Source organism: Colletotrichum chrysophilum (genome assembly GCF_026319265.1).
Source record: "Colletotrichum chrysophilum strain AFK26 chromosome Unknown scaffold_204, whole genome shotgun sequence".
Lineage (NCBI taxonomy): Eukaryota > Fungi > Ascomycota > Sordariomycetes > Glomerellales > Glomerellaceae > Colletotrichum > Colletotrichum chrysophilum.
The window spans coordinates 56654-69555 of NW_026517491.1; the positions used below are offsets into that span (position 1 = coordinate 56654).

At 49.9% G+C, this 12902-nt stretch overlaps 1 protein-coding gene and 1 non-coding gene across 2 annotated transcripts; both read left to right on the forward strand.

Annotated features, from left to right (window-relative positions):
- Positions 1 to 4364: 4364 nt before the first annotated feature.
- Positions 4365 to 5168, forward strand: COL26b_013093 (uncharacterized protein; the record flags this gene model as incomplete). Its single annotated transcript, XM_053185720.1, has 1 exon — positions 4365 to 5168. The coding sequence occupies one exon, from the start codon at positions 4365 to 4367 to the stop codon at positions 5166 to 5168; it is 804 nt and encodes a 267-aa protein (XP_053030351.1).
- A 496-nt stretch (positions 5169 to 5664) lies between these two features.
- On the forward strand, positions 5665 to 5770 carry COL26b_013094. The gene has a single exon. It is a non-coding gene; the product is annotated as a tRNA-Val (tRNA).
- The last annotated feature ends 7132 nt before the right edge of the window (positions 5771 to 12902 follow it).

A 12902-nucleotide genomic window follows, 5' to 3' on the forward strand; every position in this document is an offset into this window, starting at 1 on the left:
CGTCAAGAAAGAAGAAAACGAAGTCATCTTTTGCCTGTCTAGATTCAACTGCTGAAATTGCTGAAGCTCCGATGGTAGCTGGAGGAATGCCCCCCCTCTTGTCTCTGGGTCCGGCGGTTTGAAGCACCTCCGATCTCCGAGTTCTCCGCCTCGGGTTTTGTGGTACATCATGCTTCATGAGCCGAAAAAAAGAAAACCATTATTCAAACCTTATCTAAGCTTGCCATAGACTTATTCACCTACTGAAGTTTGAACTGTTGTCTTCATTTGCGGATGTTCTTCAAAGCTTTAAAAGACAACATCTACTTACCTAGCAGGCGTTCGGACTTTGCGTGATAGGTCCGGAGTGCGCTCCAATGAAATGCTTGAACATGTCCTTGGCATAGTTCCTATCGATGTGTCTTATCTCATTCGCAGGTCGCACATCTTGCAGGTGACACTGTGGCGCTCGCTTATGTAAAAGTTAGGCAGCAAAGCTCGTGGCGCTTTATCGAGCCTGTTCTTGTTTTTGTGACGCGACAATCGAGATTCAACGCGGAGATCTTGGCCCGCGGCAACAAGGACGATGAACGTAGCCAACAACAGTTTACTGAACGACTGGCCCATGGGGCGACTGTCTCTTTGGCTATTAATGGTCTTCGCAGGCATCTATATGGTAAGATTATGAATGACGATCGAAGCTGGGCATGAAGCATACCGGTGACTGACTCACGCAGCAATATTCAGGTACGAAAACAAGGGAATACGAGAAGTCCTGTCCGCTGTCTGAGCATGAAACTACTAGAGCTTATATGTACAAGACACTGAAATCTAACAGAGTCACCTGAAATCGACGGGCTTCCACCTAAACCCCCGTTGCCGAACTCCGGCGATCCCGAAGACAGTAACGCCTACGAAGCCCCGTCCACACTATGCTGCAGGAAAGCGGAACATGCTGCGGAGCTTGTTGAAAGTCTTCATAAAGACAAATTGCTGCAGTACTTCTTCGACCGAGAGGACGAGAGTATGACGACCCAAGCCTCTCCAACAGACTTTATGACTCAAGCTGATCTTTCACCTTAGAGGACTTCTGCCAAGCCTACGATACGCAAAAACATTTATACGAGAGAGGCCATCCGATTGCCGCTTGCATGTCCGTTGCTGGATGTGGCTTGACAAATGCTGGAAGAGTCACATCGACTGCCAGGCAACAGAAAGCTACCAGACACTCACTTATCCCCGGCGTGTAGTGGACCTTGGAGAATATGACACCACAGAAACCATTGTTCAGGCGACTTGTCCTCCATCTGTCAGAGTGCTCGAGACCAATCAGACGAGGCCCAAGTACCTTGCTATTAGTTACCGGTGGCCTCAACATCCCAGAACAGCCTCACAACTGAATATAACGACAATAGACCGCCTTAGCAAAGGAATCGCGACGGCTGGCCTCCCACAAGCATATCGCGATAGTTTTACCATCGAGAAGTTGCTTGGAGTTCGATACGTTTGGATTGATGCATTAGTATGTTCTCAAACACAAACAATGCAATTTTTCTATTTCATTGACTGATGCTTTCCTGTAATAGTGCATTACTCAGGGGAAAGGAGGAGACTGGCGCAAAGAAGCACCGAAAATGGCGTCGATCTACGGAAACGCTATCCTTACAATCGCCTTTGGCAACGGTGACAAGGTCCCATACTTCAACACGGACTCTGATTTGACAATCGAGCAGAAGTACATGCTCATAAGCCTTGCTTGTCAGGAGATTGAGCACAACTTCATACATCGATGGTTTGCATGCGACTCAGAAATTCTCGACCCCGAGATGCGAACACCCTGGCGTCACACGGACATGATGAAAACATTAAAGATAATCAAGCTTCATTCAAGCAGGAATTCATATGCTGATCTACTGAGGGCAGACGGAATATCTTTGGAAGATGAGACACCAGAGATCTGGAGCACATGCACACTCGCTACCGCTGCTATGGCAGCCAACTGCGGATTTGTCAGCGGAGGCCGACCAGGTAAAGCAGACATGGAGACGCCTGAGTCCATCTATTCCTGGCTTGAATCGCATGGAAACTTTTTGTCTCGGCCAACGAGCGAACTCAACTATCGCGGGTGGACATTTCAAGAACGGCTTCTTTCTAAAAGGGTGCTCACTGTTACTGAGCATGGCCTCTTCTGGGATTGCTGCAGCCTCAGTACAACAGATAAGCGTCTAACAAGGTTAAAGGGAGACCACTCTCCAGGGTTTCGAGATTACAACGAGAGAGCGCTACGGCGACAATTGCTTGCAAACACGAGAGCATCGGCCGGATGCATTCCTTCCGAAATATATCCTGTCTGGAGACGGATGGTTCGAGATTACAGCCAGAGGACTTTCACTCATCTGAGTGACCGTGTCATTGCGATTCAGGGTGTCGTGGACCGCATGGAATTAGCTCTGAGCGATAGATGTTTACTTGGGATCTGGGAGAGGGATGCAATTCGATCACTCGTATGGTTCTGCGACAAGCCCGATCCGCAGACCGAAGGTGGCAGGGAGGGTCTTGTCAAAGTACCGTCATGGTCCTGGGCATCCGTGGCGATTTCCGTTCATCATAAGCTTTGGCATCCGATGGAGGGCTTCAAAGATAAGATCAAGGAAGTTGTTTCGCCATGTGCGAGCCTCCTTTCTATTGACGCTCAACTGATTGACGAAACCCGTTTCTCAGCATATAGAGGTGAGGTAGTACTCTACGGCACACTTGTTGAACTACCTCTGGGTCTCTTATCTGGCCCTGGGTATCAGACCTTCACAGACAAGGCACGGTACCCGGACCAAGAAGTCGAGACATTCAGCTTCGGGGGGGTCGGAGCAGCAAGCGTACCGGTGGCTGTTGTTCGAGGCCAGCACTCATGGACATCTGGTTTTATGAGAGTTACAGAAAGCCGAGAGATAATACCCCACACGCACTCATCGAATGAACTTTTCCTACTCCCGATGTTTAGGGAGAACTACTCATCGGTGAATCAGGCTATCTATTGCCTTCATCTCGCTCCGCAGCCAGGTAAGCAGTATTATCGAAACTTCGACCTCAACAATGTAGCAGACATTCAGTTCGTACGGAAGGGCATCACGATCATCGACGAGTCCAATTGTCAGGAAAACCTGCTCAATCAAATTCGTTCAAGTCGAAAGCAAACCATACGCGTAGTATGACTTGTGCTTTGTATACTGCTCAAGATGGCTGGATTTCTTTACATCTATAGGTATAGAAGTAAACGGTCAAGTGCAGACAATCTGTGTTAAACCTGCCTGGTGCATGTGCAACCGGTTCCCAAACAATGCTGGTGAGATCTTTTGTGGGATATTTGACAACTTCGTTATTTTTATTGTGTTTCAGGCCAAATGAGTGGATCTGTCCGTTGTGAACCCATTGGGGCGCATTGGGCTTGCATTTCCGAACTACCGACGGATCGCATCCTTAACCCAAATTCCACGTCGCAGGATGTCTCGGCGACCACCTCACTCGTCATCCCTTCATTAACCTTAGATGACAGCCCAAAGCGAATGTAACCTCGGATAGGCACTTGACCAGGATCAAAAGGTTATTTTGAGGACTGAAGCTGAGCCGAGCTGAAAGCCAGTTGCGTTCGTAGAACCTTTGCGGCTTCCAGCCTTCAGCTTCTCGCGACAAACTTCCGCCGAGTTTTCACACGTTCGTCCCAACTCAGAGCGGTTTGCAGGACAGATCGGCATTTCCCCGCTAACTCTCAACGTTTCTCACCGCCATTGGCGGAGATGACTGCTGTCTACCGGGAGTTCTTAGTTTTACGACCATTTTGCCAAGCCACTAGAGCCAACTCCGCAAAGGCGCGGACAAAAGTTGCCCAACAGGAAGAAATTCATCAAGACCTTGTCTCTTGGCAGGTTACAACCGTCCCAAAGCAGCCGCCCAGATCCGAGGTCAGCAGGGGTCCTCAAGAGCCCTTGCAATTCTAAACGTGCTTAATGGTCTCAAGTAGAGTTAAGCTTACTCCCGCAACCACCCAATGTCGCATTAAACATAGAGTAAACAACGCCTTGTGCCTCCTCCAAACCATCGCGACTGGCGGAAGAACATTCTCATAGCTTGGCAGGACACGTCGTATATGAAAGAAAAGCTCGGCCGACCGGAGCGGAACCAAGCTACGCCATTCTCGATATGGAAGCTGCAACTCAATCGGGGATATTCCCGATGAAATAGATTGAGCTCACTGCTCAGAAATATTTGTATTAAATCACCTATGTCTCCGCCGTCTGCTTGAGTCCGTGGATCACTGCCAGTTTCTCTTTGCTGCCCACTTATACCACTGTCTTCGATCCTCCGGCTCGTGCAAACCGCAGATCGTCATCATGAAGTTTTCCACAATCTTCGCGTCTCTGGCGCTCAGCGCCGTGCAGATCACGGCTGCTCCCGCACCCGAGCCGGCTCAGCTGGAGGCTCGCGCGCCCACTCTCTACCTCTGTGGCGACAGCACCATGGCCCGCAGCAGCGACTCCCAGATGGATGGTTGGGGACAGTATGTCTCCAAGTACCTGAACATCGCCGTTGTCAACAGAGCCATAGGCGGTCGTTCCTCTCGTTCATTCTGGAACGAGGGCCGCTTCCAAAACGTTGCGAACGAAGTCAAGTCCGGAGACATTGTCGTCATCGAGTTCGGCCACAACGATGTCGGCTCGCCCCGCTCCAACGACAACGGTCGCTCCGTTTGCCCTGGCGAGGGTACTGAGACTTGCGTCTCCGACACCACCGGCGAGACCGTGTACACCTTCGTTTTCTACGTCATCCAGGCTGCCAAGCTCTTGAGAGCCAAGGGTGTTACCGTCATCCTCAGCTCTCAAACTCCCAAGAACCAGTGGTCAACCGGCAGCTGGGTCGGCACTCCCTCTCGCTTCGTCGCTATGCAGCTCAAGGCGAAGAACACTCTGGCCGACTCCGGTGTCACCTTTGTCGACCACCACCAGGCCGTCAGCAACATGTACCGCAAGATGGGAGCTACTGCTGTCAACGCTCTTTACATCAAGGACAACACCCACACTAGCCCGGCTGGCGCCGACTTGAGCTCCCAGGCTTTTGTTCAGGCCATCTCCCAGAACATGAACGGCACCACCAGCTTGGCCGCTCATGTCAAGACCCCGGTTAAGATCGTTTACTAAACGAACGGTTGATTCTCATGCCCAGAGTCAATTGAAAAAGCTGCATCGCCTTGCTTGGAGAGGTGCCAGCAGAGGACAGCTCAGTCCCTTATTCACTGTAAATATTATACGGAAGCTCCACTTGTACATATTTAGGCACGCCTGTGCATAGCCTAGCCGTATTTACTGAATCACTCTATATTTCTTCCTCCATCTCAAGTGTTCACATCTATGTCTGAACCACGCCTGGAAGACCCCCCCACCCCCCGAAAAATAATTCATTCGAGACAGAATTGCGTGGCTTAAATGGGATCAAGGAACTACGAACTTGTTTTCGATGCATTGGCAAACCGCAATAGCATCCATTTAGCAAACAATCGGCGACCTAGTGTCTGACTACTCTCGTCCCCCACCTCTATTGTCTCCGGCGCCTAAGGAAACTCCGCATGTGACTCACGATTCGCTGCGATCCGCCCTAAGAAAATGTCTCCCATGAACTTGCACAAGTAATGAAAATGGTCTGGTGGTGTAGTTGGTTATCACGTCAGTCTAACAGCACAGAATGTCACCGGACATTCTTCCTGGTTCACTGAAGGTCTCCGGTTCAAGTCCGGGCTAGATCATGGGCATCACTTTTTGTCGGTACTAAACAGCGCGTGCAGCTAAATGTTTAGATGGTACCTGTGCTAAAGCAACTTGTACCTACTTATATAATTAGAAGAAGGAAGTTTATTTATGTTTTGAAACGTACGCAACCTGTGCGCTCATAATTGCGTTGCAAACCCCACGTAGCGCCTTAGTTGCATCAGCATAATTGATAGCGCGTAACTTTTACATAGCCCTGCCTGGCCGATTATTATGTGAACCACAACTAGATATGATTATGATGGGCCAAGTGACGGCCGCAAATATCGTCGTCGCAGACGGCAATGCAGCACCGCCGGCACCAATCAGTCTTCTTAGCGTTGGTCTGGTTGCCGCACCAGAAACACCAGCTAGGCCTCTGACCTTTCTGAACCAACATTCCAGAAAGATCTTCTCGAGCCTGGTGACTTGCAGTACCGATAATCTCATCAAGAACCTCGCCTCTGGACATGTCCGATTCAAGCCTCGGTAGCCACTTCACCCACGGAATCCACGACCCCGCTGTCTTAGCACCCATGACTAGAAACTCGCCAGCAATGTCTTTTCGCACGAAAATCAAGCTTTCTAACCCGCCCAGAATATCTTGAGGCTTGACTTCATGTCCTCTCTTTTCGGCCTGTTCGAGGATAAATGAGCGGATAGTTTGGCCAATGATTCGACTGACCATTGTAAGGTTTCCTCTGATGGTCAAGTCGAGTGTAGTCAAGGCATGGATGAGGTCCGCGGTAGCAACTGGCTTCTGAAACTGGCTCTGCCACCTTTTGACTGCCACCGTCCGCGATATTCCGAGAATGCCCAACCTCTTCAGGAACTGGCCATCGAAATCGACAGCTGTACCTTGGATGCCTGTAGCTTTCCCAAAGAACACGATATCAGGGCTTGCAACATGGGAGTATTCTTCTCTGAGAAACGAAAAGGGGGCACCGCAACGAATCGCGGTTAATGTTTCGTCCACGGCAAGTAGGAGACCCTCCTCCGCGCATAACGTAGCCAAGCGCGCCAACAGTCCAGGGTCTAGAATTCGGCCGTTGTACTGGTTTTCGACGATTTCAATAATGATTCCTATGCAGCCTTGGTCTTTGGCTTCATAGAGCTGATCTCTGAGCTCGTCATCCGACACGCCTTCAGTGTGGAGGAGGATCGGATCGTGACCGTAAGGTTTCTGGGTTGAGGAAAATCTCAGTCCTGGCTTCTTCGGATTTCTCTGTTAGGCCCACCATTGCTCATATTCTATGGGAAGACTTACATACTACTGAGCTTGAGACTGTGGTAGAGGCTGCAGCCGCGTACGTGTCCGACAGAAGGGCCCATCGAGGTCGCTTTGCCTGGATGTCCCCCCAACCAAGTCGTTTTAATGTGTCGTCTTCATCCGTAAACGGACTCTCAGATGAGTCTGATGACTCAGACATGGAGATCTCCGTGAGAGTCAAGATGATTTTGACAATGTTGTCTGGGTTCATTGCCTTGTTGGTGGTAACCCCATAGTCAATGGGGTGAAACCCCCTAAAGTAAGCTCTAGCCCTGTTTTAGCAGTCTTCCAGGCTGTCATAGCATGACTGAGGGACCTACGCGAAAGATTCTTCATAAGAGTGAAGCAGTTCACCGTAACGGCGCTCTAACCCTATGCGGTTTCCAAGATATTCGCGCCAGAGAGGATTGTGGAGTGTCAGCGACCGCATTTGCTCGAAACATAGAATGCTTCCATCGCAGTTGTTGAAGTCATGATCAAGACTGCGTAGCGGAAGGCCGGCAGGTACTGCCATGTTGTAGCCTTGATCAGTTGACATGACGATTGTTGTTGGAAGTCTGTGGCTTTGCGCAACTGATGTGTTGGAATCCAGAATAAGGGATTTCACTGATTTGGTTTGTCAAATATCGATGTTTCCAAAACACGATTGAAGTATTCCTTTTGTCAATGCACCAGGGCTGCTTTTGCTGACCATGAACATACGAGGGTTGAAATAATTCGGTTGGAGCAAAGGATGTTAAGATATGTGAAGTGTGGTCGTTATATGATACCTGATATGACCATTCAAGTAGCAGTTGTAGATAGAATTCATACTGAGAAGATGGCTGTGATTGCTATACTTAGCCAAATGTTGCTGACTCAAAAGTTCTCCCCCTGCTTGCGCCCGAGATGACAGTCAACCTAGAACGGTAGAGCCAGTTGGTGCACCTCGTGAGATAGGGCCATGAGACTGAGTGGTTCGAGACCCTTCTGCGATATGTCGTTTGGTGTCCAATCGGCACAAAGAGTCACAGGGCCTCGAACAGTGTGATGTGGAGTGCTTGTTTTGACTTCAGAGGTACGCTAGAACGCGTTCAGAAATAAGAATTGACAAGGGGTTCTCATTAAGGGGCTTCGAGAACCGAGGTTCATCCAACGGAACTGAAATGGATGTTCAAAAGAGGCCAAATGATAAGGCAAGATGCCATGGGGCTGAGACATCATGGTAGAAGCCATCACAATACCTTTCCAACAGCATGTGCATGTACGCTTAGATACTTTTCAACATGCGTTCAACTCGTAAGTGCCACCAATAGAAGCGTTCCTCTCCCAAGGCGCACTTGCTATGAACGTGGTCAAGTTCACAGCATCCCTAAGGAAGCCTTACGTGAAGTGGCAGAGCCCCTTGGTCGTCAAATTGCAGTGCAGTCAATGGCTCGGCTCCCGAGCCACATGAGTATGCACAATCCAGTCCATTTGTTTTGCCTTCGGACATGTCCGACGTAGGGGCGAGTGAATTGGAGGAGGAAACCAATTGACCAATAATCCTCCCTTTTCACAAGCCCCTGCTTAGGTACGAGTAGTTGGGACGATGTGTGTGACAAGGTGCTGTAAATGAATGAGATACTTCCCGTCCAGGCAATCATTAAAATCCAAAGTCAGCCTTAGACATCCCAGACGTCTTGCAACCGCCTGCCCGGGGCGAATAATCGGGCTCACCCTTGTAGGCCAGACATTCCTCCGCCGTAAGCCGAAGGGATCGGCCCCGGCGACCCACACCTGATCGGCATCCTGCAGGGGGTTGCCCCAATTCTGACCCCGAATCAAACCGTCATCCCTCCGATCGCCGCCTGTCAGTATCAATTCGTTCTGGATCGGGGCAGTGTACAACGGTCAAATAGCTTGATAGCATTCGTCTGTTTCTCCTATTCATGCGGGTTTGCGATGAAGAAGTCCCCCAAGCCACCCACTGAGGCGCCACTCGCAGGTTTCCGGGACACAATCAGTCGAGCTCAACTCTAAGCTGATGTTAGCAATTTGCCACATCGCTGAGCCCTTTGCGACCTTTTCTTCTTGGGATGCCATTGGATCAAAAGCGACTTTCCGCCACTGGTCTGCCATCCATGGCCACGAGATGTGGCTGGTGTTGGGGCTCATGACGACCAATTGCCCAAGGGAATGATGGGAGATTGGCGTGTACTGTCTCTGTAGACATTGACTGCATTTCCAGGTAACTCTGGAAGAATCAGCCGTGATTGGGGTCATCTTCTTATGTATGCTCACATTCGAGCTGGGATATCAGGATGTCTCCATTTGTTCATTGCTAGGGTGGAATTCTGCACCTCGAGTGTGGACAAATCTACGCCCAATCAGTATGTAATAATAATTTCTGGATGAGTTCCTCCAGGCTATTGGTGTATGCATAATGCGATGCGATGAGATTCATTACCCAAGATGCTTCAAGATGTCCTGCACACTATTCCAAATCATGTACCCTTCCTCCCAGGGAGCTGCATGCCGGCCCTCACATTGAGTGCCTCTGACTACACGCAAACCGGCAATTCCGTTCAGGTGAGCTTCAAGTCTATCGGCCTGATTCGTCGGAACCAACTGATCTTCCGCGCTCTGATCTATCATGATGAGGCGCGGTGCCTTTCCGGACTTGACTCTCTGTTCGAGCTCATCAACAGGGACATGGGACGGACTTGGAGCCTCCCACTTTGCTTGGTCTGGTCCAAATGTGATGCTCTGAAATCCTTGATAGACGTCCTTGAGGCTAGCATGCGATGACCCCAAGTCATGCACAAGACCCGGCAGATCATACAATCCGTTCATTCCCACAACCGCCACAGGCCGCGGGGGCTCCATAGCAGCGTCGAGGCCCCAGGCTTGTGGTGCCCGGAGAGTCGACTGGAAGGCAAGACATGCGCCAGCACTATGGCCTGACAGGATGTATGAATCGTCATAAAGACCAAGCGTGCGTAGAAAAGCGAATCCTTGAAGAACGTCGCGGATATGGTCGGGATGATGCCCATCTCTCGACGGATCTGAGCTATCTCCCTTGGTCGGATCGTAAGGTAAAGTTGGATGAGTTGGAAATGGCGACAATGTATAGTTCATTGAGATGATCGCAGTGATTGGGTGTTTCGTGTCGCTGCGAGCAAAGGCATGAGCCGCGGCAGGTTCAATAGAAGTTGAGGTGAGTTCAGGGTCTCGCCATGCCCCGCCATGGATATGGACCTGCCAACAAGGAATGCCGTTGGCAGGTGAATATGTCGGCAGATTGGCGACTGGTTGTCCAAGGAGGTTGTTTGTTTGATTCGTCTTCGGAAGGTAGATGTTAAGGGTCTGAAACCTGTGGCCATTGTTCACGTAAGGCAAGTTCAGAGCTGCGACCACCGGCACAGGCTGGTCTAGGTTTGGGCTCTTAACCTCCGTCAACTGCCACTGAGTGTTGTTAGAGCTCGCCATTCTGACGGCCTTCAATTAGAAGAAGTGAATTTCAGTAGCACAACTAGATGCACAGGACAAGAAGTCGAAGTATATAAGCAACTGACCTGAAATGACCTGACATACCCGGATTTAACTACTCTCCTAATGGTAAGTGCTGACAACTAGGACTTTTTGCATGCTATATTAGAACCAATAGAGCAACTACTAAAACCGAGAGACGTTCGGAGTGATATGCAGCAGCCTCACTAGAGCGCACTAGGAAAACATTATCTCCGCGATCTCCGCTTTTTATTTGGCACGTAACACATGGGCGAAGAGGAACTGGAGAGGAACAAAATTCGAATGGCATAACCGGCGATGTTATTCAAACCTGTGTGAGAAACCAATCCCAGAAGGACGGTATCGAATCGTGTTCATTACGTGAAGGAAAGGTGTCACGAATGCACACTGCATGATCGATGGGAGGTGTTGAATGGGTCAATTTTGATAGTATTTAAATGTTGAACTTTTAGTATGAAAATTCAAATGACTAGGTTGTTTGTGTACATAATGCAACGTGATTGTATTAATCCTTCGCAGCCGCCTCAGCATCCTCGTCCTGACCGTCCGCATCTTGGTCAGGATTGACCTCATAATACCTCAACCACCGCAAAACAGCGTACAACAAGCAGGCTAGTAAAGACCCGAACGTAGGCCCGAACACGTAAATCCAGAAATAACTTGGAAACTGGCGATTGACCACAGCTGGTCCAAACGACCGAGCGGGGTTTAGCGAGGCACCTGTGAAGTAGACTCCTGTTGGTTGAATGACCTGTTAGCACGTTCTGCTCTTCGTAATGTTCTAGTCATATCTTCATGGACTACTCACCAACCAGTTCCGACAGGAAGAACGACACGCCGATTCCGACAGGTGCAAGAAAGGTTGAGCGATGTTTCTCAACGGCAAGCATCAATATGACAAAAACAAGCTGAGCGGTCAAGATGAGCTCGATGAAAAAGCCTTGTGCGGTGTTTGTCCCGTTTCCAAGAAGCGTGTCGACCACCAAAGGCCCAGGAAATATAGCAGATGCGATGCCTGCTGCGCATATTCCAGCTATTATCTGCACGGGCAGGATGAGAAGGCCACGGAGTACCGGTAGTCCGCCACAGACTACGAGGGCTAGCGTAACCTTGGGGAAAAGCGAATTAGACAAAGGTCACCCAGAGAAAGACATTGGATAGGATTGATTTCACTTACGACGGGATTGAATAGCCCTCCGCTGACTCGGTAAAATGCCCAAACGTTGGCCGTCAACGAGACACCAAAGGATAGAGCGACGAAGAGGATGACTGTCAGGGTATCTTCAGATGCACTGGCTGCTGCTACCACATTGGCAACTTGCGTTCCGGCGAAGGAGAAGAACAGGAAAAGAAAAGTGCCGCAGAACTCTCCTAATCCTGATACAATCTTGTTCCTTGTGGTATCGGCGATGCTAAGCATCGGGAGGGTGTTGTCGTGGTCGCCATCGCTCGCCAGCTTTTGGATGACTCGCTTAGGGTTCTTCATTTTGGATAGTAGTCGCGGCATGGTCAAGGTCGATGTTTGATCAGGGTCGGGGAATACTTAACTGAGGGCAGGACCCCAGTGTCGAAGAAGGTCTAAGAGCCACGAGCTCTATATTAATTTGAGACATGTCTGTGTTTATATGAAATGCCGGTCCTTGCCCGTCACTTTACATGTTTTCTCTGTTTTTACTCCGTCAAAGAAAGGCATGGACGGGTGATGGTATCATTCCGAAGCAAGCGCCCGTTACGACACTAGACCCGCATCCGGCAGTGCCCCAACCTTCAAAGTATGGCACCGAACCCAAAGCGGCGCCGTGTCTTGAAGGCACTGGTCAGCGCCGGTGACGCCACCTACACGAGACGCATGCTACCGGGCAAAGGCAGCCGAGCAATCAGGTCTGGACTCAACTCCAGATCAAATACGAGCGAGGGCTTAACGGCACTTAGCGCGCACAGCCTGCCCATAGGCGACTAGCTTCTGAAGCCACGGACATCATTGCCAATGAAGAACATGTCTCGGTTGCGGCATCTGTCAGTGTCATAGGCAATCTTCCCCCCCGCACAGCCCTGAACGTCAGGACGTCGAGGTGTGAGCGGATTCTTCGGGCATCTATGTGCAGGAGCAGCTGCAATGAAGGTGGGACGAACGCGGCTCTGCTGCGCAGACTCCGGACCAATTGATCATTTTCAATGATGACGTCGCGAATGTGATGTCGAAAAGAAGATATGACAACCTGGTTAGGAGCAGCGCTGCCGCCAAAGCCAATCTATCAAACCTACTAACAAATATACCAAACAATTGAAGCTATTCCCAACTGTCAATTAAACAATTCCTGACCCCTCATATTTGATATATTGGGTTGATTTGGCTTGGTATATTATAT